General features: G+C 49.1%; 1 protein-coding gene across 1 annotated transcript; it reads left to right on the top strand.

The window, feature by feature from the left end:
* Positions 1-430: 430 nt before the first annotated feature.
* Positions 431-26,819, top strand: parp10 (poly(ADP-ribose) polymerase family member 10; the record flags this gene model as incomplete). Its single annotated transcript, XM_038796469.1, has 8 exons — positions 431-506; positions 10,094-10,167; positions 12,869-13,055; positions 13,411-13,656; positions 15,642-15,872; positions 19,722-20,584; positions 22,898-23,110; positions 26,775-26,819. Coding segments are annotated over exons 1-8 (1,863 nt in total), but the record flags the coding sequence as incomplete, so codon positions are not given.
* Between the last annotated feature and the right edge of the window lie 2 nt (positions 26,820-26,821).

Below are 26,821 nucleotides of genomic sequence, written 5' to 3'. Positions count from 1 at the left end.
GCAGGGCAGGACAGGCAGGAGGGCAGGACAGGCAGGAGGGCAGGGCAGGACAGGCAGGAGGGCAGGGCAGGCAGAGCAGGACAGGCAGGAGGGTAGAGCAGGGCAGGACAGGCAGGAGGGTAGAGCAGGGCAGGGCAGGCAGAGCAGGCTGTGTGCTGGCTGCTTGAGGGCGTGTCTCTCAGCCTGAGTACATTTCCCTGGCAGTCTGGGTATGTGGAAATCCCCGGCTGGAGGATCACACAGTCTGTGAGTATCACCCCTACCCCAGCCCCAGCTCACCCCCAACTTCACAGCACAGGGGCGAGGGTCCCCAAAATGGCAAGTTACCCCTGAATGAGGGAGGGGAGAGAGAGGAGGGAGAGAGAGAGAGAGAGGCAGAGGGAGAGGGAGAGAGAGGCAGAGGGAGGGGAATGAACGGAGTTTCTGTCCGGAAGTTCACAGCAAAGCAGTTGGGAAATGGATGAGTTAAATCGCGGTGTTTATATGAAAATGTCTATTTGTGATGTGTCAGTATTTCTAATCTGATTGTTGTTGGGGGTTTTGGGGGGGGGGGTTTGGGGGGTGACTCCGCTTCGGAGCTGGGGGGGGGGGGGGCGGTATTGCTGCAGTTTCACTTTCTCTTTCGTTTCTCAGGTAACGACATTCAGCTGTGTGTCTGTGTGTGACTGTCTCTGTGTGTGTGTGTGTGTGACTCTGTGTGTGTGTGTGTGACTCTGTGTGTGTGTGTGTGACCCTGTCTGTGTGTGTGTGACTCTGTGTCTGTGTGACTCTGTGTGTGTGTGTGTGTGTGTGTGACTCTGTCTGTGTGTGTGTGTGTGACTCTGTGTGTGTGTGTGTGACCCTGTCTGTGTGTGTGTGACTCTGTGTCTGTGTGACTCTGTGTGTGTGTGTGTGTGTGTGTGTGACTCTGTCTGTGTGTGTGTGACTCTGTGTGTGTGTGTGTGTGTGTGACTCTGTGTGTGTGTGACTCTGTCTGTGTGTGTGTGTGTGTGTGACTCTGTGTGTGTGTGTGTGTGTGACTCTGTGTGTGTGTGTGTGACTCTGTGTGTGTGTGTGTGTGTGTGACTCTGTGTGTGTGTGTGTGTGTGTGTGTGACTCTGTCTGTGTGTGTGTGTGTGTGTGTGACTCTGTGTCTGTGTGTGACTGTCTCTGTGTGTGTGTGTGTGTGTGTGACTCTGTCTGTGTGTCTCTGTCTGTCTGTGTGTGTGTGTGACTCTGTGTCTGTGTGACTCTGTCTGTGTGTGTGTGTGACTCTGTGTCTGTGTGACTCTGTCTGTGTGTGTGTGTGTGACTCTGTCTGTGTGTGTGTGTGTGACTCTGTCTGTGTGTGTCTCTGTCTGTCTGTGTGTGTGTGTGACTCTGTGTCTGTGTGACTCTGTCTGTCTGTGTGTGTGACTCTGTCTGTGTGACTCTGTCTGTGTGTGTGTGTGTGACTCTGTCTGTGTGTGTCTCTGTCTGTCTGTGTGTGTGTGTGACTCTGTGTCTGTGTGACTCTGTGTGTGTGTGTGACTCTGTCTGTGTGTGTGTGTGTGACTCTGTCTGTGTGTGTGTGTGTGACTCTGTGTGTGTGTGACTCTGTCTGTGTGTGTGTGTGTGACTCTGTGTGTGTGTGTGACTCTGTCTGTGTGTGTGTGACTCTGTCTGTGTGTGTGTGTGTGACTCTGTCTGTGTGTGTCTCTGTCTGTGTGTGTGTGTGACTCTGTGTCTGTGTGACTCTGTCTGTCTGTGTGTGTGACTCTGTCTGTGTGTGTGTGTGTGACTCTGTCTGTGTGTGTGTGTGACTCTGTGTGTGTGTGACTCTGTCTGTGTGTGTGTGTGTGACTCTGTGTGTGTGTGTGACTCTGTCTGTGTGTGTGTGACTCTGTCTGTGTGTGTGTGTGTGACTCTGTCTGTGTGTGTCTCTGTCTGTGTGTGTGTGTGACTCTGTGTCTGTGTGACTCTGTCTGTCTGTGTGTGTGACTCTGTCTGTGTGTGTGTGTGTGACTCTGTCTGTGTGTGTCTCTGTCTGTCTGTGAGTGTGTGTGACTCTGTGTCTGTGTGACTCTGTCTGTGTGTGTGTGTGTGACTCTGTGTCTGTGTGACTCTGTCTGTGTGTGTGTGTGACTCTGTCTGTCTGTGTCTGTGTGACTGTGTGTGTGACTCTGTCTGTGTGTGTGTGTGTGACTCTGTGTGTGTGTGTCTCTGTCTGTCTGTGTGTGTGTGTGACTCTGTCTGTCTGTGTGTGTGACTCTGTCTGTCTGTGTGTGTGACTCTATGTCTGTGTGACTCTGTCTGTGTGTGTGTGTGTGACTCTGTGTGTGTGTGTCTCTGTCTGTCTGTCTGTGTGTGTGACTCTGTCTGTCTGTGTGTGTGACTCTGTCTGTCTGTGTGTGTGACTCTATGTCTGTGTGACTCTGTGTGTGTGTGACTGTCTGTGACTCTGTGTGTGTGTGTGACTCTGTATGTCTGTGTCTGTGTGACTCTGTGTGTGTGTGTGTGTGTGACTCTGTCTGTGTGTGTGTGTCTCTGTCTGTCTGTGTGTGTGTGACTCTGTCTGTGTGCGTGTGTGTGACTCTCTGTCTGTGTGTGTCTCTGTCTGTCTGTGTGTGTCTCTGTCTGTCTGTGTGTGTGTGTGACTCTGTGTGTGTGTGACTCTGTGTGTGTGTGTGTGTCTCTGTCTGTCTGTGTCTCTGTCTGTGTGTGTGTGTGACTCTGTCTGTGTGTGTGACTCTGTCTGTGTGTGAGACTGTGTGTCTGTGTGTGTGTGTGTGTGTCTCTGTCTGTGTGTGTGTGTGTCTCTGTCTGTGTGTGTGTGTGTGTCTCTGTCTGTGTGTGTGACTCTGTCTGTGTGTGAGACTGTGTGTGTGTGTGTGTGTCTCTGTCTGTGTGTGTGTGTGTGACTCTGTCTGTGTGTGTGACTCTGTCTGTGTGTGAGACTCTGTCTGTGTGTGTGTGTGTGTCTCTGTCTGTGTGTGTGTGTGTCTGTGTGTGTGTCTGTGTGTGTCTCTGTCTGTGTGTGTGTCTGTGTGTGTGTGTGACTCTGTCTGTGTGTGTGTGTGTGTGTCTGTGTGTGTGTGTGACTCTGTCTGTCTGTGTGTGTGTGACTGTCTGTGTCTCTGTCTGTCTGTGTGTGTGTGTGACTCTGTCTGTGTGTGTCTGTGTGTGACTCTGTCTGTGTGAGTGTGTGACTGTGTGTGTGTGTCTCTGTCTGTCTGTGTGTGTGTGTGACTCTGTCTGTGTGTTTGACTGTGTGTGTGTGTCTCTTTCTGTCTGTGTGTGTGTCTCTGTCTGTGTGTGTGACTCTGTCTGTCTCTGTGTCTGTGTGTGTGACTCTGTCTGTTTCTGTGTCTGTGTGTGTGACTCGGTCTGTCTCTGTGTCTGTGTGTGACTCGGTCTGTCTCTGTGTCTGTGTGTGTGACTCGGTCTGTCTCTGTGGCTCTGTCTGTGTGTGTGTGACACTGTCTCTGACTTTGTCTGTGTGACTCTGTCTGTGTCTCTGTGACTGTCTCTGTGTGTGACTCTGTCTCTGTGTGTGTGTCTCTGTGTCTGTCTGTGTGACTCTGTCTGTGTCTCTGGAACCAGTAGGCAATGAAGCTGCTCCCGCTGTGCAGCTTTGCAGTAAGCTCCTGGAACACAGGATTGAAGGCTGCGCCGGTGTTGTTTGTGCTGCGTGTGTTCTCTCCCCTCACTGAAGCCACTTTACTTCCTGTTACAACCAGCCCCATATCTCCGGGCTGAGGGCTTCCTCCCACTACTTCCCCATGTCCTGTCGCCCAGAGAGTCAGCAAGGGGGGCTTACTGACTCACTACCTCCTCACTGACACTCACACAGTATTAGGCTTCCCTTTCCAGGGGATGTAATGGGAAGGTCAAATCTTCTGTCACCTCCTCCAGCACCCCCAACCCTCTGAAATCTTTGCACTCCTCTAATTCCAGCCTCTTGAGCATTCCTCATCCCTCAGCGTTCCCATTGGTGGTCCTGACTTTGGCTGCCTCAGCCTAAAACAAATCTGGAATCACTTCCTCAACCTTCCTAACCCTGGGCTGCTGGGTAAAACCTTCCTCACCCTGGGCTCATGGGTAAAACCTTCCTCACCCTGGGCTGCTGGGTAAAACCTTCCTCACCCTGGGCTGCTGGGTAAAACCTTCCTCACCCTGGGATGCTGGGTAAAACCTTCCTCACCCACAATGTTCAGTAAAACCTTCCTCACCCTGGGCTGCTGGGTAAAACCTTCCTCACCCTGGGATGCTGGGTAAAACCTTCCTCACCCACAATGTTCAGTAAAACCTTCCTCACCCTGGGCTGCTGGGTAAAACCTTCCTCACCCTGGGCTGCTGGGTAAAACCTTCCTCACCCACAATGTTCAGTAAAAACCTTCCTCACCCTGGGCTGCTGGGTAAAACCTTCCTCACCCTGGGCTGCTGGGTAAAACCTTCCTCACCCTGGGCTGCTGGGTAAAACCTTCCTCACCCTGGGCTGCTGGGTAAAACCTTCCTCACCCTGGGCTGCTGGGTAAAACCTTCCTCACCCTGGGCTGCTGGGTAAAACCTTCCTCACCCTGGGCTGCTGGGTAAAACCTTCCTCACTCTGGGCTGCTGGGTAAAACCTTCCTCACCCTGGGATGCTGGGTAAAACCTTCCTCACCCTCAATGTTCAGTAAAACCTTCCTAACCCTGGGCTGCTGGGTAAAACCTTCCTCACCCTGGGCTGCTGGGTAAAACCTTCCTCACCCTGGGCTGCTGGGTAAAACCTTCCTCACCCTGGGCTGCTGGGTAAAACCTTCCTCACCCTCAATGTTCAGTAAAACCTTCCTCACCCTGGGCTGCTGGGTAAAACCTTCCTCACCCTGGGCTGCTGGGTAAAACCTTCCTCACCCTGGGCTGCTGGGCAAAACCTTCCTCACCCTCAATGTTCAGTAATACCTTCCTCACCCTGGGCTGCTGGGTAAAACCTTCCTCATCCTGGGATGCTGGGTAAAACCTTCCTCACCCTGGGCTGCTGGGTAAAACCTTCCTCACCCTGGGCTGCTGGGTAAAACCTTCCTCATCCTGGGATGCTGGGTAAAACCTTCCTCACCCTGGGCTGCTGGGTAAAACCTTCCTCACCCTGGGCTGCTGGGTAAAACCTTCCTAACCCTGGGCTGCTGGGTAAAACCTTCCTCACCCTGGGCTGCTGGGTAAAACCTTCCTCACCCTCAATGTTCAGTAAAACCTTCCTCACCCTCAATGTTCAGTAAAACCTTCCTCACCCTCAATGTTCAGTAAAACCTTCCTCACCCTGGGATGCTGGGTAAAACCTTCCTCACCCTGGGCTGCTGGGTAAAACCTTCCTCACCCTGGGCTGCTGGGTAAAACCTTCCTCACCCTGGGCTGCTGGGTAAAACCTTCCTCACCCTGGGCTGCTGGGTAAAACCTTCCTCACCCTGGGCTGCTGGGTAAAAGCTGCCCTAATATCTCCAGGTGACGCTTCCAGTCACCACGTTTCACTGTTTTAAAAAGCCCCTTAGAAATGCAAGTTGTTGTTGGGAAGAAAAGCCATTAATTGGCTCCCGAGGGAAAGGTGGGGAAGCAACAGTGGCATTTCTGCTTTTTTGGGAGGAGAGCCTTGTTGTGTTGTGAGGGGCCTTTGGGGAAAGACGGAGGGGGGGGCAAATCTACACCTATTAGATGCAGGAAATAGGCAGTTTCCAGCTCCCAATGTTTGTTCACCCACCCACTCCAGTCCTGTGTGATATATTGTGCGGGGATGCAGAGAGGGTTGGGTACATTGTTTTAACCTCCGCCTTCTGCCAGGGCCAGTCTGGAATTGGCTGTCGGATTTGTATGTGAGCAGTAGATGTGGGACAAACCCAGTTTGGTTGTTATTTATCCACTGCCAGATTGTAGTGAGACACTGGTTAATTTGGTGTAAAAAAAGTATAAGCTGGAAGCAAGTAGCACAGCTGTGTACTTGTAAAAGTACAAGACTTAGGGCAAAACATTTTGATTGTACTTTTTAATTGTGAATGCTCCCAAATTTGCATTTGGCTCATTTCCATCATGTTACCTATCCTAAAATATCATCCTATTCATATTGTTAAATTATTATTTCATAGCTGGGTAAGGTAAAGTCACCATGGTCCTAGATGCCCATAGGCTGGTAGTGATTTAACCTGAGGATCACCACACCTTAGGTAAGGGACCAGGTTGAGCAGGCGGGGCCTTCATGAATAACCTTGGACCAGTACGGGAATTGAACCCACGCTGCTGGCTTTGCTCTGCATCACAAGCCAGCTATCTAGCCAACTGAGCTACACCAGCCCCCCCAAATGATAAGTACCATGGGCTGGATTCTTCCGCCCCGCCCGCTTCAGGATCGCCACGGGCCAAACGCGGACAATGGAAACATCCATTGATCTCGGGTGGGATTCTCCAGTCGCTGGGCGGGCATGGGCGGAGAATCCAGCTCCATATGTTCCTGAGACTAGTTGGAGACATAACGATCTCTCTCTTCCCAATCGGATATTTTATGTTCCCGTCTTTCCTCTGCCTTGACCCATAATCCTGACGGAGAATGTGCTGTGTGGTAATGTGCTTTGGGGATTGAGAAAAGCCCAGGCTTTGGGCCTACATATTGGGGAGGCTCGCTGAGCAGTCCTACTGTATTCCTTGATTTCTGATTCCTCTCTCACGAGATCATTTGTGAGCTGAACTACACATTTTAAATCACAAGTTGTTTTTCTCTCTGCTCACGCTATCTGGTTTGCCAGTGACCTTGCGTTTACTCCCAGTGCCAGGCTTCTACTCTGTGCTAAGTTTCTTTTTACCCATAAGAAGTTGACGATTTGCTACACACAGCAAATACCGACCCCCCCGCCCCCCATCCACAACCTAAACCCTGAGATATTTTGCCCCCCCCCCCCCTCCTGCCAGACATCGGGCAGGGGATAGTAGGGAAGGGATCCTGTATTTACTTGTTCCTCTTTTCCGCTAAGTGGTTTGTATTGATCGTTTGTTCCACATCAGTAACAGTGGGCCTTGGGCTGGATTCGAGTGGCCAACCCCAGTTTTGGAGCTGGCTGTCCTGTGATTTTTGACCATCAATAATGGCCATGTATATAGCGTAGAATCCGCACAGAATGATCCCAAGGAACCATGGGTAGGATGTAAAAAGGACTGTTTATAAATACGTTCATTTAATGACTCCACTCCTGAAGGGTTTTCCGCTGCGACCTGCACCCAGGTTGGGAGTTTTATACCGTGTGGGCTACCCTGCTTAAAGGTGTAGCCCTGTCCCGTTACCGGAGAAGTCCGTACTCAGTAGAGGTGACGGGGATGGTCGACACCCCGTGCCTCTTGTGGGGTGTATAGGTGGGATGTTTTAATTACTGCATGTTTACTTCATTCTTGTGGGCATTCACTGCACATCCCTCGGTGCCTGTGAGAAAGTGCTGATGGGCCCTCTTTGTGCAACTGCTCTCAGTTCTGTTTTTTTACAGGTGCACCTTAGGGTAAGGAGCCCCATCCTGGATTGTGCAGAGAGAGAGAGAGGCCTTACCTCTCCTTCCTCACAAACCAGACAGAATGGGGTCGAAAGTAGGCCTCCGTTGACCTTGCCACTCTTCTATCCCTGTTCCATGTCACTGTGATCTGAGGCTGTTTCATGTTTACTCAGGTTCAGACATGCAGCTATTACCTGCACAGGTTTGGCCCAGGTGGTGGTGGCATGGTAATTTTGTTGTACTAACAATCCAGAAATCCCTTGACGTTCGATGGCAGTATCATCACAGAATCTCCTCTATCAATATTCTGGGAGTAACTATTGGCCAGAATCTCAATGGAACTAGCCGTACAAATACTGAGGTTACAGGAAGTGGTTTAGAGGCTGGGAATCCTGCGGTGAGTAACTCACCTCCTGGCTCCCCAAAAGCCTGTCCCCACATTCAAGGCACAAGTCAGGAGTGTGATGACATACTCTCCATTTGCCTGGATAAGTGCAGCTCCAACAACGCTCAAGAAGCTCAACACCATCCAGGACAAAGCAGCCCTACTGACTGGCACTCCATCCATAAACATTCACTCCCTCCACCACTAACGCACAGTGGCAACTGTGTGCACCATCTACAAGATGCAGTGCGGCAACGAAAGGTTGGATGGGTTACGGGGATAGGGTGGAGGTGTGGGCTCGGGTAGGGTGATATTTCCATGAGCCGGTGCAGACTCAATGGGCCGAATGGCCTCCTTCTGCACAGTAAATTCTATGATCTATAATCGATGAACTCACCAAGGCTCCACAGGCAGCACCTTCCACAACCACTACCATCCAGAGGGACAGTGGCAGCAGATACCTGGGAACCCCACCACATGGGAGGTTCCCTTCCACGCCGCACACCATCCTGTTCCTTCACTGTCACTGGGTCAAAATCCTGGAACTCCCTCCCCAACAGCACTGTGGATGTACCTACACCACATGGACTGCAGCAGTTCAAAGACAGCTCATCACCACGTTCTTAAGGGCAATTTGGGATGGGCAATAACTGCTGACCTAGCCAGTGATGGCCACATCCTATGAAATGAATAAATACAAACGAAAGCTTTGGGGACATGGGTTCAAATGCCACCATGGTAGCATTCCCTCTAACTGTGGATATTTCAGATATCGACAGTGGGAGTGTAAAAGAAATGAGAATAGATCAATGCATTGTATCCTAATCCTTTTTACGAAGACCAGTATTTGAAATGTGTTCCATTAATTTTCACACTGCTGCACAGAGTGTGTGCGAGCAGACCATTCGACAAGGGTGAGCACCGGGAGACCGGATGGTGAAGAAGGCATATGGAATGCTGTCTTCATTAGCCGGGGCATCGAATATAGGAGCTGGGAGGTCTTGGTACAACTTTATCAAACATTGGTTAGGCCACAGTTGGGATACTGTGTGCAGTTCTGGTCCCAGCACCATCGGAAGGGCCTGATTTCACTAGAGAGGGTGCAGAGGAGATTCACCAGGATGTTTCCTGGGACGGAAAGTTTCAACTAGCAGGAGGGACTGGATAGGCCGGGTTTGTTTTCCCTGGAGCAGAGGAGGCTGAGGGGGGATCTGATAGAGGTACACACAATTATGAGAGGCATAGATTGAGTAGATCTTTCCCCATGGCAGAGATGTTTAAGACCAGAGGGCACAGGTTTAAGGTGAGGGGTAAGAGGTTTGGCGAGGACCTGAGGAAACATTGTTTCACCCAGACGGTGGTAGAAATATGGAATGTGCTACCTGGGTGGGTGGGGGGGAAGGTACTCTCGCAACACTTAGGAAGCACCTGGATGAGCATTTGAATAACCAAGGCATGGCAGGCGATGGATCGAGTGCTGGATTGGAATTTGAAGGCTGGCATTGACATGGTGGGCCGAAGGGCCTGTTTCTGTGCTGTCTGACTCTGACTCTATGACTCTGATAATGAAGACTGGAAGAGGCTATATAGATGGGGAGGGGCAAGTCAACAGAAGAATTAGGAAATGTGGATGAGAATTTGAAAATGGAATAATTGGGCAGCACGGCGGCGCAGTGGGTTAGCTCTGCGGCCTCATGGCGCCGAGGTCCCAGGTTCGATCCCGGCTCTGGGTCACTGTCCGTGTGGAGTTTGCACATTCTCCCCGTGTCTGCGTGGGTTTCGCCCCCACAACCCAAAGATGTGCAGGGTAGGTGGATTGGCCATGTTAAATTGCCCCTTAATTGGAAAAAATGAATTGGGTACTCTAAATTTAGAAAAAGAGAAAAAAAAAGAAGAAAATGGATTAATTACACAAATGTTTGCCCTGAGATCACCTTAGGCATCATATCAATGTTTGATTGCGCTCCTTTGAAGTCTCTTGGGACGTTTTCCTGCATTAGAGCCGTTGTCTAGAGCAGCTTATTGTTTATTAATCTTTGCCTACTCCCAAGCTGAAGGTTGGCCACCTGATGGCATCAATCGAAGCAGAAAACAGAATCCATTTCGCTCTTGATTACGTTTGTGAAGCAACTGATGTAAAAAGAGCCGGACTGGACACCAAATTGTACTGTTGGCAAAACCACTGACGTGTTCACTTGCACAAATACCAATCGAATATAACTAATTCCAGCTCCTTTTACACCCACAGGCTGGGATCGCAGCGGGGGAGGTCCGACACCATTAGAAGATTGGCTGGTTTCCGTCGACCTCTTGACGTCTGAGGTTAGAACTGAGATTCGTCACATTGTAGTTGGAATTGTACAGAGTCATACAGCACAGAAGGAGTCCATTTGACTCCTGAGGCTCATGACGGCTCCTGGAAAGAGTTATCAAATGAGTCCCCAGCTTCCTTTGCTGAAATCGCTTTGTTGTCCACGGCCTGTCCATTGGCCCGACAAGGTTCCATTCAGCACAGTCATGCATGTGTTGGAGGCTTGAGAGGGAACATCAGATCATAGTAAATGGAGCAGGACTAGGCCCCATTGAGCCTGCTCAGCCATTCAAAAAGATCATGACTGATCTGATTGTGACCCTAACTCCACATTCCTGCCTGCCCCCCCTAACTCTTGACCCCGTTGAGGATCAAAAATCTGTCCAACCCACCCTCGAATGTATTCGATGAGCCAGCCTCGACTGATTTCTGGGGGAAGAGAATTCTAGAGGCCACCGATCTTCTGGAGAGAATAAATTCCTCCTCATCTCCTGCCTTAAATGGGGATAACCCCTTATTTTTAAGTTGTGTCCCCCTAGTTCTAGATTTTCTCCACGAGGCAAAATATCCTCTGGGTTTCTAACCAATCAAACGCCCTCAGGATCGTGTACGTTTCAATAAAATGGCCTCTCATTCTTCTGAACTCCAATGAGTATCGGCCCAACCTGCCTTTCCTCTTAAGACTACCTCTTCACCTCAGGAATAAGCCTCGTGAACCTTTTCTGAACTGCTTGCAGTGCAAGTATATCTCTCATTTAAATGAGGAGCCTTAAACTCTACACGGTTTCAAGGTAACTCAGGTCTCACCAAAGCCCTGTACTTTTATATTCTATCCGCTTTCAGTAAATGACAACATTCCATTTACCTTCTTAATCACTTGCTGCACCTGCCTACAACTTTTTATGATTCATGCATCTCCGAGTTCTGTAATCTCTGCCCAATGAAATAATTACTGCTTTTCTATTCTTCCCGCCAAAGTGGAGATGTTTCCATATTCTCACCGTCTACCTCATTTTTTTTTGCCCATTCTCTTCACCTATCCCTTTGTAGACCCCTTTGTAACCTCACAACTTACTTTCCTGCCTAATTTGTAAAGTATCATCAGCAGATTTGGCAACCGTTCATTTGGATCCCTTCACCAAGTCAGTTGGGGTGCCAAAGCTTTTGACAGCACCAGAGGGAAGTGAGTTGTCACAGGGGAGCCTTGGGCCTGGCACTCCTCGCGTACAAGCATATCAGTCGAAGTCGGCCATTCGGCCCCTCGAGCCCGCACTGCCATTCAATAAGATCGCGGCTGATTGATCTGTGTTTCGAATTCAACATTCCCTGGCTTAACAAGAATCTTTCAATCTCCCCCTTAAAAAATATTCAACGATCCTGCCTCCACTGCCTTCTGAGACAGCGAGTTCTGAAATCACTGTCCCCCGCTTCATTGTTGGTGTCCTGCATCTTATGCTGGAGGCTGTGAGGGAGAGGGGGACAGATGACACAAAGCTGTCAATGGAATTAAGGGGAGTTAACTTTTGAGATGGATGAATTCGGCAAAGTATGCAATGTGGGCTGAAAAGTAGCAGATCGTTGTTAATGCAATAAAGGAAAAATGGATGATGCTTAATGAGGAGATACTGAAGAATTGAATGATTGAGGAGATCTATGGGTTCAAATCCAAATTGCCTGACCATGGGGGGAGGGGCTCTTCTGACGACGAACCAAAGGACTCGAAACGATAACTCTGTTTTCTCCCCTTACAGATGCTGCCAGACCTGCTGAATTTTCCCAGTATCCTCTGTTCTTGTTTCTGATCCCAGCATCCACAGGATTTTGCATTGTTTAGCAAAGAAGTTAAAACAAATCCAACTTTGCTGATCCTCATTACTAATGTCCTGTTTTGTGAACCCCACTATTAAAAGGACATCAAATTCACCAGAACGACAAAACTATCCGAGTACAGAGAGAATTGAGGCTGGCAACGTTTCCACAGCAGCAGGAGAAGGCAAAGAGGACATTGAACAGAAATATTTTTGAAATTATGAGGAGTTTTGGTAAAATGAATAGGCAAGCCAATCAGAATGAGGTTAGCAAATGAAAATGATCCCACTGGAGCAGAGGGAGGGAGGGCCCGGGAAGAATGGGTGGGATTCTCCGGCATGCCCGCGGGATTCTCCGTCCCGTCAGCCGGCCAATGGGGCTTCCCATTGTGGGCAACCCCAGAATGCAGCCAAATGTCTTTTATACAGCTTGGGGTTAATGTGGAGATTGCTGCACCATTAAAGGGAATGGGTTAAATATTTGGAGTAGGAGCAGATTGGATAAGTGCAGGACAATGGGATTTATTTCATATTGCTATAATAAGGAGCTAGTACAGATATGATGGGCCAAATGGCCTCCTGTGCCCCAATCCTCTATCACCCGACAAACTATACATACTTTAATTTAAAAAATACCACGGATAATGGAGGTCTGAAATAAAAACAGAAAATGCTGGTTAAATTCAGCAGGTGTGGCAGTGTCTGTGAGAGGGTAACAGAGTTAATGTTTTGAGTCCAAAACAGTATGACTCTCCTCCAGAATGGTGATCTTTACTCAGTTAACACTCTGCTTAGAATTGGCAGTTCGGGTTCGTGTCAGGAATTCAAACGTCGGCAAATCAAGGCGAGTATTTGTTTTATAGCCAAATTTGACTGACCTTCTTGTGTTCTCTGTGTGTGACAGGAGACGAGGATGGAGCAGGCCGATCCCACGGATGACTGTGTCCTGCAGGTACATGGCATCACCGACGACATGCCCCTGGATATTCTAACCTTGTATTTTGAGAGCAATCGCCGCTCGGGGGGAGGAACCATCACCTCCACCAAACGACAGGGTGACTATGCTCTGATCACCTTTGAGAACCCCACAGGTGAGATGGCAAGTGATTAACAGCAAGGGGGGGGGGGGAGATAGAAAAGCAGGAACAAGGCCACGGGTTGCCATTAAAGCTCTGTTGCTGATGGGTTTGCCTGTTCATTAGGGAGGAGCACGGCTACTACTGCAAGCTGAACTTCGGGCCTACTCGAGATCCAGTGTCTGCAGCACTCTATCTCGACAGAACCGATAGAGGTGAATTTGAATACCCAAAATGTTTCCTCCCCTGCCCCCTCTCCACCAACCTCTCAAAGTCGTGTTCATTCCCAGATCAACTGACTTGTGTGTTTTAAAATTCAATCCTGAATTATTCCTCCTTTTTTAAAATAAAATTTCAATGTTGAATACAGATGCTCAAAGTGTCCTGTCCAAGCCGGGACACAAATTCCAGAATGTCGACCTGACTGTGAGGAGGCCACCGCCAAACGACCCAAGGAAGATTGTGCTCCGGGGACTGAAGCCACAGATCACGGATGACACTTTAATACTTTACCTCGAGTGCATCGCTGATTGCAGCAGCGATCAGTTCACTGTCCACTACGGCCAAGACAGGCTGCAAGCACTTGTTCACTTCAAGGAAGCTCTGTCTGCAGAAGGTATGTGTGTGCATGAGCGTACGGACGCCCTGCTTGTGCACGTGCAACAGATGTTCGATTCCCTCTCCTCCTGAAGGCCTGGATTATGGATGAGGCTGTGGTAAAGTTGCTGGATTAGTAACCCAGAAACCTGGACCAATAATCCAGAGATGTATAGTCAATCTCACGTCGACAGCTTGTGAATTTTAACCCAGTTTTGAAACCGAAATCTGGAAATAATGAACCGGTATCGGGTAAAAGAAATGGCCGTGAAATGATCAAATCGTGGTGAAACATGTTCACTAGATATCCGACAGAAAGGAAACTCACTGTGTGCCCAGTCTGGTCTGTTTGTGGCTCCTGTCCCGCGCTGTCGTATTAACCGCCCCTGAAGTCGCAGAACAAGTCAATCAGTTGCAGAATGAGGCCGTTCACCACTTTTTCTGGGTAACTGGGGATTGCCCGGAAATGCCCAGCTTGCCAGCAACACCCATGAAAGTGTAACATTGAAGTAAATGACTGCATTCCGCTGGCGTCAGCAGCCAGTCTGTGTAATACTAAAGAACGGGGATTGCAGCCATACAGCACTTTATTCACGATGACCGAGCATTTCAAAGCGTGTTCCAGACACGGGAGCACTTTGGAAATGTAGCCACTGTTGAACTTTGTGCTTAGCCTGGGGTGGGACTTGAACCCAGGACCTTGGGGTGGGGATGCTACCAATGGAGCCACAGCTTGCACACACCGGAGTATGTCTGTGAAGTGTTTCACCAACTTCGAGAAGTCAGAAAATAAAAATATACTAATGCGAGCTTTGGCTGCTTAGCCCCAGCCTCCTGACCTTCATCACTCCCCCTGTATCTGGATGTAGTGAGAAGGCTGATATCAAACATTACCTCAGATATTGGTCCCATTTGTATTTTGAATGATTCCATGTTATTTACCTCCCTATATTGTCCATTCCACACATTCACCTCTGCCTGTAGATAATAGTGATGTGGAGATACAGGCGCTGGACTGGGTGGGGTCAGTAAGAAGTCCCACAGCGCACGGGTAAATGCGCTCGCTGTGGGAATTTGTTCCCATTTAGCTAAATGCGCCAAAACTCTTTCCATTGTTGGAGATTCTCGAACTAGGGGGAGGCATCCATTAACAATTAGGGCCAGATCGTTCAGGAGAGATGTTCAAAAGCACTGCTACATACAAAGGGAGGGTAGAAGTTTGGAACTTTCTCCCACAAACAGCAACTAGATCAGTTGTTAATTTTTAATCTGTGATAGATACATTTTTTGTTAAGCAAATACATAATAATAATAATTGTTTATTATTATTACAATTTCACAAGTAGGCTTCAATGAAGTAACTGTGAAAAGCCCCTAGTCGCCACATTCCAGCGCCTGTTCGGGGAGGCTGGTAGGGGAATTGAACCCACGCTGCTGGCATTGTTACAAGCCAACTGTTTAGCCCACTGCGCTAAACCAGCCCCTGGCATTATCCCTACATTAAGGGATATGGGCCAAAGGCAGGTATATGGAGTTCGGCCACATCAGCCATGATCTCATTGAATGACGGGACAGGCTCGAGGGGCTGAATGGCCTACTCCTGCTCCGAATGTTGCTGAGTCCTGGAGTGGATTTGATCCGGAGATTCCGAGGCCTGAGTGCATCTGATTATTGACGTCAAGTCTGCTGTGTTTCAGGAATGCATTAATTAGAATAGATGACACCAAACCGTACCACGACAAAGATAGGAATGTGTGCAGCTTTGTGCCCTGCAGTGTGTGGCTGTAAACCACAACGTTGTGTTTGTGGCTCTCCGCACAGTGAGATTATCGTCTGGCATTATTGGGAAGGGGGAAGACAGCCAAATATTCTCCAACTGGGGGAGGCGGTGGTGAGGGGCAATTAGACACCCAGTTATGGTACTGATTGACATCCACGGCATCAGATCTCAGTCAGTTTGGACTCTGGGGAAAGTTTTCTGCATTTTTCAATTTTATTTTCCAGCTCTTGAGAAAATGAAGAGAAAAGCCGGAAGCCGAGCTTTGCAGAGCGCGACCATAAACATTGAACAGCTGCCCCGAACCGACCGCATTCTGGTGGAAAATCTCAGTCCCGCAGACGACAAGGACATCTTAAGCCTTTACTTCGAGAGCCGGCGCAGCGACGGAGGGAGCGTGCTGGATGTTACCATGGTTTCCCCAGGAACCGCTATCGTTGTATTCCAGGAATGGGAAGGTATTGACTAACGTAGCTTACGTATTTTGCAGGCTGTGAGGTAAAATGGTACGTTTGGGTATTGTGGTTGACAGGTGGTGAGTTCAAAGCCCAGGTTACAAAATCCAATCAGAGGAATTTAATTTTGAAAAGAATTATTGGAAAAACTGATAAATTGTATCAACTTTGGACCTAAGCAGCTAAGGTCATTGCATGGACCCCAGACTTTGGTTTGGTAGATTTATAGAAAGAGGGGCCAATTGAGGCCCTCGCATCTGTTTCATCATTTGATAAAAGTATGGTCAAATAAAGCTATCAATCTCAATTCTGAGCAATAGGTCAGAAGGTGAAAGCATTGAGGGAGAACTAGGAAATAGGGCCAGTTTGAGGAAGAGCAGACAGGGAGATGTTGCTGAAAACAGCGGGACTGGTGGCCTGAAGTGCATATGTTTTAATGCAAGAAGGATAACAGGTAAGGCAGATGAACTTAGAGCTTGGATTAGTACTTGGAACTATGATGTTGCATTACAGAGACCTGGTTGAGGGAAGGACAGGATTGGCAGCTAAACGTTTCAGGATTTAGATGTTTCAGGCGGGATAGAGGGGGATGTAAAAGGGGTGGCGGAGTTGCACTACTGGTTAGGGAGAATATCACAGCTGTACTGCATGAGGACACCTCAGAGGGCAGCAAGGCTTTATGGGTAGAGATCAGGAATAAGAAGGGTGCAGTCACAATGTTGGGGATTTACTACAGACCTCCCAACAGCCAGCAGGAGATAGAGGAGCAGATAGGTAGACAGATTTTGGAAAAGAGTAAAAGCAACAGGGTTGTTGTGATGGGAGACTTTAACTTCACCAATATTGACTGGGACTCACTTACTGCTAGGGGCTTGGACGGGGCAGAGTTTGTAAGGAGCATCCAGGAGGGCTTCTTAAAACAATACGTAGACATTCCAACTAGGGAAGGGGCTATACTGGACCTGGTATTTGGGAATGAGCCCGGCCAGGTGGTAGAAGTTTCAGTAGGGGAGCATTTCGGGAACAGTGACCACAATTCAGTAAGTTTTAAAGTGCTGGTGGACAAAGATAGGAGTGGTTCTAGGGTGAATGTGCTAAATTGGGGGAAGGCTAATTATAACACTATTAGGTGGGAATGAAGAAAATAGATTGGGGGCGGATGTTTGAGAGTAAATTAATATCTGACATGTGGGAGGCTTTCAAATGTCAGTTGAAAGGAATTCAGGACCGGCATGTTCCTGTGAGGAAGAAGGATAAATATGGCAAATTTCAGGAACCTTGGATAACGAGAGATATTGTAGTCTTGTCAAAAAGAAAAGGGAGGCATTTGTCAGGGCTAGAAGGCTGGGAACAGACAAAGCCTGTGTGGAATATAAGGAAAGTAGGAAGGAACTTAAGCAAGGAGTCAGGAGGGCTAAAAGGGGTTACGAAAAGTCATTGGAAAATAGGGCTAAGGAAAATCCAAGGCTTTTTACACGTACATAAAAAGCAAGAGGGTAGCCAGGGAAAGGGTTGGCCCACTGAAGGACAGGGGAGGGAATCTATATGTGGAGCTAGAGGAAATGGGCGAGGTACTAAATGAATACTTTGCATCAATATTCACCAAAGAGAAGGAATTGGTGGATGTTGAATCCGGAGACGGGTGTAGATAGCTTGGGTCACATTGAGATCCAAAAAGACGAGTTGTTGGGCGTCTTGAAAAATATTAAGGTGGATAAGTCCCCAGGGCCTGATGGGATCTACCCCAGAATACTGAAGGAGGCAAGAGAGGAAATTGCTGAGGGCTTAACAGAAATCTTTGGATCCTCACTGTCTTCAGGTGATGTCCCGGAGGACTGGAAAATAGCCAATGTTGTTCCTTTGTTTAAGAAGGGTAGCAAGGATAATCCGGGGAACTACAGGCCGGTGAGCCTTACGTCAGTGGTAGGGAAGTTACTGGAGAGAATTCTTCAGAGACAGGATCTACTCCCATTTGGAAGCAAGTGGACGTATTAGCGAGAGGCAGCACGGTTTTGCGAAGGGAAGGTTGTGTCTTACTAACTTTATAGAGTTTTTAGAGGAGGTCACAAAGATGGTTGATGCAGGTAGGGTAGTGGATGTTGTCTGTATGGACTTCAGTAAGGCCACTGACAAGGTCCCTCATAGCAGACTGGTACAAACGGTGAAGTCACACGGGATCAGAGGTGAGTTGGCAAGATGGATACAGAACTGGCTAGGTCATAGAAGGCAGAGAGTAGCAATGGAAGGGTGCTTTTCTGATTGGAGGGCTGTGACTAGTGGTGTACCACAGGGATCAGTGCTGGGACCTTTGCTGTTCGTTGTATATATAAATGATTTGTAGGAAAATGTAACTGGTCTGATTAGTAAGTTTGCGGACGACACAAAGTTTGGTGGACTTGCGGATAACAATGAGGACTGTCAGAGGATACAGCGGGACTTAAATTGTTTGGAGACTTGGGCGGAGAGATGGCAGATGGAGTTTAATCTGGACAAATGTGAGGTAATGCATTTTGGAATGTCTAATGCAGGTAGGGAATATACAGTGAAAGGTAGAACTCTGAAGAGTATTGACAATCAGAGAGATTTAGGTGTACAGGTCTACAGGTCGCTGAAAGGGGCAACACAGGTGGAGAAGGTAGTCAAGAAGGCATACAGCATGCTTGCCTTCATTGGCCGAGGCATTGAGTATAAGAATTGGCAAGTCATGTTGCAGCTGTATAGAACCTTAGTTAGGCCATATTTGGAGTATAGTGTTCAATTCTGGTCGCCACATTACCAGAAGGATGTGGAGCCGTTAGAGAGGGTGCAGAAGAGATTTACCAGGATGTTGCCTGGTATGGAGGGCATTAGCTTTGAGGAGAGGTTGAATAAACTTAGTTTGTTCTCACTGGAACGACGGAGGTTGGGGGGCAAACTGATAGAGGTCCACAAAATTATGAAGGGTATAGATAGAGTGGATAGTCAGAGACTTTTCCCCAGGGTAGAGGGATCAATTACTCGGGGGCATAGGTTTAAGGTGCGAGGGGCAAGGTTTAGAGGAGATGTACGAGGCAGGTTTTTTACACGGAGGGTAGTGGGTGCCTGGAACTCGCTGCTGGAGGAGGTGGTGGAAGCAGGGACGATAGTGTTGTTTAAGGGGCATCTTGACCAATACATGAATTGAATGGAAATAGAGGGATACGGACCCAGGATGTGTAGAAGATTTTAGTTTCGATGGGCAGCATGGTCGGCGCAGGCTTGGAGGGCCGAAGGGCCTGTTTCTGTGCTGTACTTTAAATGTACTTAATGGAGTACTTTAAAATGCTCACATACATGTAACTAGTTTTTCCACCACCCCTGCTGGAAGGGGGTGAATGTGGTAGTCACCACTGTTGTATATATCACATGCATGGGATGTAATACGGTAAGGCCCCTGTACTACAGGTACGGGGGTAGATCCCTGCCTGCTGGCTCCACCCAGTAGGCGGTGTATAAATGTGTGTGCTCACCGAGCTGCAGCCATTTCGGCAGCTGCTGCAGGAGGAAACACATCTCTGCTTAATAAAGCCTCGATTACTCTCTACTCTCGTCTCGTCGTAATTGATTGTGCATCACAGCCTACGAATCTTCTCCGGGGGGGGGGGGGGGGGGGGGGGGGGGGGGGGGGGAGGTGGTGGGATTTATTAGATATGGGACAACTTCAGGGATTTCTGGTCCCGCATCACAAACTGCCACACAACCTTCCCATTGCACACAACAGGTCCGTTGACCTTAGGCGGGAATCTCCGCTCTTGGGGCGCGTGGGTTTAAAAGATCCCGCCTGGGGTGAGCAAATGTCATTATTGAGGTCTGTTTTGTTTACCTGTTTTGCAGCTGTTGACCGAGTTCTTCAGAAGTGCCAGAAACTGCAGGATCATGAGTTGTTCGTTCGTCCCTATTACGATTTCCTCCAGCTCTCCAGCACAGATCGAGAATGTGACCGGCAGGCAGTAGAAACCCAAGCTGAGGTGCTGGCCGAAGTGACCAGCGTGATAAATGCCCCCGACATGGGGAAGATGAATATCTTGCATTCCAGCACATTCCTGCGTGACCTAAGGAACGAATGTTCGGAGTTATCCCTGACTATCGACGCCAATAACTGTGTCTGTGTCCGTGGAACGGATCCCTTGCAGATCGAGAAGACGAAAAGCCGGATTCTGGAATTCCTAAGCAAGATAGCCCAAGTGGATGTCCCCATCAGTGAGGACCAGGCAAAATTATTTTCCAGGGGCGATATTCGGGATCACTTGCAGAACGTGCTGGGCGAGAAGGGCTTGCCGACTTGTTTTTCCATCTCGGACGGTGCGCTGACGATTACTGCTCCCTCAGTTCCTGTCGCCCATCAGGCCGCCCACCTGATTGAGCAGCAGATTAGCCAGTTTAGTATCTCGATATCGGACAGACAGCTCCACGTGCTGACCTCCCCTGACTGGGAGAAGCTGCTGCTGTCACTGAAGGGCTGCGAGGCCCGAATATCTGACGCCGGTGACCAGGTCTGCCTCATCTCCCTCAAATGTTTCCGAGCTGAAAACGAGGAACGGGTGAAAGACCTGCTGGACAATAGTGTTTCGGGCGATCTCGTGATCGGGATGGAACCCGGCAAATTGAGATTCCTTCAGGAATATTACCAAGACTATCTAGCTGGATCTGCACAGGTTTCAATTTTTCCATTAGAAGGTGATACCGCAGGACTAAGGGTAGGTCAGTCTTTTAGTTCTGTAACTTTATTTTCTCTCTTTTGTCACAGTAATAATGCTTGCTGGGATCCAGGTGAATGATCGCCAGTAATCAGCAGCAGCCTAAGCCAAGTTTCATTTCTTATTTGTGTGAGCTGTGCCCAGTTGACAGCCTGATAGTCTATTAGTCACAACGCTCTGGGTTCAAGTCCTACTCCCAAGGCTTGAGCACAAAAATCGGAGCCTGACTCCAGTGACTGAGGGAGTACCGCACCATCAGAGGTTTGTCTTTCCGATGAGAGCAGGGCTGGATGTATCGCGATGAAGAGTAGGGCTGGATGTATCTCGATGAAGAGTAGGGCTGGATGTATCGCGATGAAGAGCAGGGCTGGATGTATCGCGATGAAGAGTTAGGGCTACTTTCACCAGTCACCTGACCACCCCACCTCTCTTGTCAGCCTGTTTGTCCCATGTCCAGCATTGAGTGAGCGGAAGTGTCCCTAATTAAATATTGGGAAGCCCAAAGCCATTCCCGTTGGTTACTCACAACACACCCTGTTCCCTAGTTACCAGATCCATTCCTCTCCCTGGCAACTGTCTGAAGCTGAGCCAGACTCTTCGTAAACGCTAGTGATCCCCGAGCTGAGTTTCCGAGCATTTATCCACACCATCACTAAGACTGCCTACCCCCTCTTCCATCACGTCACCTGACTCCCTCCATACCTTAGCTCATTTGATGCCGAAGGCATTACTATTGTTATTCTTTCCTCCATAGGGGCAGCATGGTGGCACAGTGGTTAGCACTACCTCACAGCGCCGGGGTCCCGGGTTCAATTCAATGGGGTGACTCTCTGTGCAGAATCTGCACGTTCTCCCCGTGTCTGCGTGGGTTTCCTCCGGGTGCTCCGGTTTCCTCCCGCAGTCCAAAAGATGTGCAGATTAAGTGCATTCATAGAATCATAGAACGTACAGAGAAGAGGTGAGGCCATTCGGCCCATCGAGTCTGCACCGGCTCTTGGAAAGAGCACCGTACTTAAACCTACACCTCCATCCTATCTCCATAAACACAGTGACGCCACCTAACCATTTGGACACTAAGGGAAATTTAGCATGGCCAATCCGCATAACCCGCACATCTTTGGACTGTGGGAGGAAACCGGAGCACCCGGAGGAAACCCACGCACACAGGGGGAGGACGTGCAGACTCTGCACAGACAGTCACCCGAGACCGGAATTGAATCTGGCCATGATAAAATTGTCCCTTCGTGTCTAAAGATGTACAGGTTAAGTGGGGTTACAAGGAAAGGGCAGGGGGTTGGGCCAAGGTCGGTGGGATGTTCTTTCAGAGGGTCGGTGCAGACTTGATGGGCCGAATAGCCTCCTTCTGCACTGTAGGAATTTTGGGGGCGATTTTCCGAGCCCCACGCCGGGCTGGAGAATCGCCGCAACCGTGCCCCGACGCCATGACTCCGGCGCGCGATTCTCCGAGGTGCAGAGAATCGGCGCCATTTGCGCCGGCAGCTGGAATCGGCGAGGCTGCCGATTCTCCGGCCCGGACGCGCGGATACGACAGAGTCTTGCCGGCGCCGTTCACCACTGGTCGCTGCCAGCAGGAACTCTGCGCGAATGGTTGGGGGGTGCGGCCTGTGGGGGGGGGGGGCCTACTTTCCTGTGCGGATGGCCCCTGAACACCGATGCCATGTTGAGTCGGGGCCGGCGCGCTAAAGAAGTCCCCCGGCGTGAACCGCTCCAGCGCCGTACTGGCCCCCTGTGGGGGCCAGAATCGGTCATCCCCGTGCCCATTTCACGCCGTCATGAAACGCGACGGCATTCACGACGGCGCGAAAACTCGGGCTCCGCTTGGGAGAATCGCCCCCTTTATGTCCATTCTAATGAGCCAAATAGTCAACTCCTCCTACTTCTTATGAAAATTCTCCTCATCTCTGTCCTAAATGGTCTACCCCCTATCCTCAGTCTGTGACCCCTGGTTCTGGACACACCCACCATTGGGGACATCCTTCCTGCATCTACCCTGTCCAGTCCCTATCATAGAGGTTATGCTGATTGTTAGAAAAGGAAGGACGGAAGGAGCATGGACAGCTTGGGCTGAATGTCCACAGATTTCTGTAAATCGTAGGCTGCTGAAACTTGAGAAACCTTGTACGTGAGACACAGGCGCAACACATGAGGAATCTGAATGGCCTCTTTCTGTGCCACAAATCCAATGTCTCTCTCAGAATGTGCAGTGTTTTCTTTTTTGCCTCCCTATTGACCGCACAGCCAATTGATTGAATAAACTCCTGATGTCTGCCTGGTGTGTTTGTCTTTCCACAGATCACTGGGTTGGGCAGTGCCTGTGAAACCGTGGATGAGCTCCTCCGCAGCATCGCCTCAAACATCTGCTCCCGGACACTCACCCTCCAGAAACCCGGCATCTGTCGCTTCCTGCGGGAGGAACGAGGGATCAACGTTTTGAAGCACCTGGAGATAAAATACAAGTGCACGATTGGGCTGGAGGGAGTGCGTTGGATAATGCTGCAAACCGAGGTGCAGACACTCATCGAATTCGGGGGGTTCAAAGAGAGGTTTGAAGCGGGATTGCTGTTGCTGGGCTGTTCCTGGCATCCACACAAACAAATCATGAAAAGTTGGGTCTTTTATTGTTGGAACGAAAGAGATTCTGGATGGATGGATGGATTTGTTTATTGTCACGTGTACCGAGGTACAGTGAAAAGTATTTTTTCTGCGAGCAGCTCAATAGATCATTCAGTACATGGAAAGAAAAGGAAATTAAACAAAATTCAAGAAAATACATAATAGGGCAACACAAGATATACAATGTAACTACATAAGCAATAGCATCGGATGAAGCATACAGGGTGTAGTGTTAATGAGGTCAGTCAATAAGAGGGTAATTTAGGAGTCTGGTGACAGTGGGGAAGAAGCTGTTTTTGAGTCTGTTCGTGCGTGTTCTCAGACTTCTGTATCTCCTGCCCGATGGAAGAAGTTGGAAAAGTGAGTAAGCCGGGTGGGAGGGATCCTTGATTATGCTGCCCACTTTCCCCCGGCAGCGGGAGGTGTAGATGGAGTCAATGGATGGGAGGCAGGTTTGTGTGATGGACTGGCCGGTATTCACGACTCTCTGAAGTTCCTTGCGGTCCTGGGCCGAGCAGTTGCCATACCAGGCTGTGATGCAGCCCGATAGGATGCTTTCTATGGTGCATCTGTAAAAATTGGTAAGGGTTAATGTGGACATGCCAAATTTCCATAGTTTCCTGAGGAAGTATAGGCACTGTTGTGCTTTCTTGGTGATAGCGTTGACGTGAGTGGACCAGGACAGATTTTTAGTGATGTGTACCCCAAGGAATTTGAAACTGATTCTGAGGCGCTAAAAAGTCTAAAAGCCTGAATGCTGAAATGGGATAGGTTCGAACCAAAACAGTCAGTTAGCCTTCGCTCAAAGGTGGATGGACAAAGGTTCGTAGATACAAGATGTTTGAGAGATTTAAAACTGATGTTTTCCCACACACACTGGTGAGGTCCCGGAATTCATTAAAGTTGGGTCGATTCCCGTACCAGTCTCCCCGAACAGGCGCCGGAATGTGGCGACTAGGAGCTTTTCACAGTAACTTCACTGAAGCCTGCTTGTGACAATAAGCGATTTTCATTTTCATTTTTCACTGGCGAGGCCACTCCTCCCAAAGGGGGAGACAGTGAGCTTTATTACTGTATCTCTGCAGTCTGTGTGCTGTGTGCGTGTGCTGTTTGGAATGTTTCAATGGCGTTGGAACTGGAGCACGTACAATCTGGAAAGGTTAATCATGGCGGATTTCTTCGTCCACCGGACACTAATGTTGGAGTTTGTACAATGAAATGAAATGAAAATGAATGAAAATCGCTTATTGTCACGAGTAGGCTTCAAATGAAGTTACTGTGAAAAGCCCCTAGTCGCCACATTCCGGCGCCTGTTTGGGGAGGTTGGTACGGGAATTGAACCGTGCTGCTGGCCTGCCTTGGTCTGCTTTAAAAGCCAGCGATTTAGCCCAGTGTGCTAAACCAGCCCCGGATAATCCGAGAGCTTCATGTTAATTTATTCTGATCCTATGTGATAACTCAGTGAATTCCAATTCTGCAGGTGGGATCTGAACACTAGGGCGGGATTCTTCGGCCGCGCCCACCCGCCAAACGGAAATTCCCGCCTGAGGTCAGCAGACCGTTACGCGGTTCACGTCTCGTCCGTGGCAATCTTGTGGTAGGGCGCGGCCGAAGAATCCTGCCCCCATTCTTTGAGTCATTAGTTCAGATCTCTGGATCTAATCATGAGGTGGGGTTGTGGGGATAGGGCGGAGGAGTGGGCCTAGGTAGGGTGCTCTTTTAGAGTGTTGGTGCAGACTTGATGGGCCGAATGGCCTCCTTTTGCACTCTAAGGATTCTATTAATTTCTATCTATTCTACAATTGTTAGTCCAGTAACACTACACTGGAAGACGTTTGGCATCATAAAAACCTGTACTGTTGTAAAAACAGCAACTGGGTGATAGGCCGAATGGCCTCCTTTGTTGCTGTAATTCCCCAATGCCACACAATACAACCGAAAAATGGTGCAATACACAAATTGGTTGAGAGAGAATAATTGGCATCCCTTCCACAAACATTCACTCCCTCCACCACCAGCACACAGTGGCAGCCGTGTGTACCATCTACAAGATGCACTGCAGGAACTCACCAAGGTTCCTTAGGCAGCACCTTCCAAAGCCACCACCGCTACCATCTAGAAGGACAACTGATATCTGGGAACCCCACAACCTGGAGATTCCCCTCCCAGGCACTCACCATCCTGACTTGGAAATATATCGGCCGTTCCTTCGCTGTCGCTGGGTTTAAATCCTGGAACTCTCTCCCTAACAGCACAGTGGGTGTGTCTACACCTCAGGACTGCAGCGGTTCAGGAAGGCAGCTCACCACCACCTTCCCAAGGGCAATTAAGAATGGGCAATAAATGCTGGCCTAACCAGCGACATCCACAATGCGTAAGTGCAGGAAAAAGAAGTGAGATTAATGCTTCAATGTTTTAATTTTGGGTGGCGGAGGGTAGAGGTGAGACCTTGAAGAGCTGCTTTCTGGATAACAGATCCCGGGCTTTAAGAAACATTTTGTTCTTGGGATGTCGGTAACGCTGCCAAAGCCGCATTGCTGACACATTGCCTTGAAGAATTGAGCACGAACTAGATAGCGCAGGACTGACAAGTTCCCTTCTCCAAATTAACTTGTTTGGTTGTTAAGTTCAGTACCATAACCAGCAGGCCTACAATGCTGCACTTTGCATGTAGACCCCACCAGGCCCACCGCTGCCTGCCTTTATCAGCATGTTAAGAGAAACCAATACTGTCAGTCTATTCATTCCTAAAGGGAACTCTTGCATCGCATGGCTCCTCAACTCACAAGCTCAAGTCTAAAGGAGCCTTCTAGTCGGCCCCTTTAATAACCGCACTGATCAAGTATCACACCGATTCTTCCCCATACGTGACCATGCTGATTAAAGGTGTGGAATCTGCCCCATTCCTACAAGAGGGGTTTCTGAAATCAGCGTAGGGGGTCCGAGTTTTGTTTTAGTGACGCATTGACATGAACTGATACAACATGTCACCCTTTCTTTTTTCGTTCATGGGATGTGGACGTCGCAGGCAGTATTTATTGTCCATCCCTAATTGCCCTTGACGGGGGAGTTAAGAGTCAGACATTGCTGTGGGTCTGGAGTCACAGGTAGGCCCAGACCAGGTAAGCATGGCAGATTTCCTTCCCTAAAGGACATTAGTGAACCGTGAAGGTTTATTGAAGAGAACCAGATTGCCAGGCCGAGCTGAAAAATGAAAATGAAGGTAAGGGCCTGAATGCTGAACATGTCCCACCGTTATTTACTGTTGTTGGAACGTACCTGAATCGGGAAAAGATTGATTGGACTGATTTTTTTCTGGGTGACCTGAACACCAATATCCCTGACCCCGTTTTCTCTGGGAATGATTTTCCCCTGAGTTTGCGAATTTGGCTGGGCCTGTTGTGTTGCCTTGAGATTTTCCTGTCTCCGTGGGGTTGAGTTTACCTGAGGCCCCGGCGGCAGTGCGTACCTGAATGGATAGGGCCTGGGTAGCACTGTCTCTCAGCTCCTTGGCCTTCCCTCTACCGTTGCTAACAATGTCACCTTTACTAATCAGCATCCCCTGGAAATTCAGAACAGCCAGGCAGCACCCAGCTTTGAGAG

The sequence above is a fragment of the Scyliorhinus canicula genome, chromosome 5 (genome assembly GCF_902713615.1).
Source record: "Scyliorhinus canicula chromosome 5, sScyCan1.1, whole genome shotgun sequence".
NCBI lineage: Eukaryota > Metazoa > Chordata > Chondrichthyes > Carcharhiniformes > Scyliorhinidae > Scyliorhinus > Scyliorhinus canicula.
This window is presented reverse-complemented; position numbering and strand designations above follow the sequence as displayed.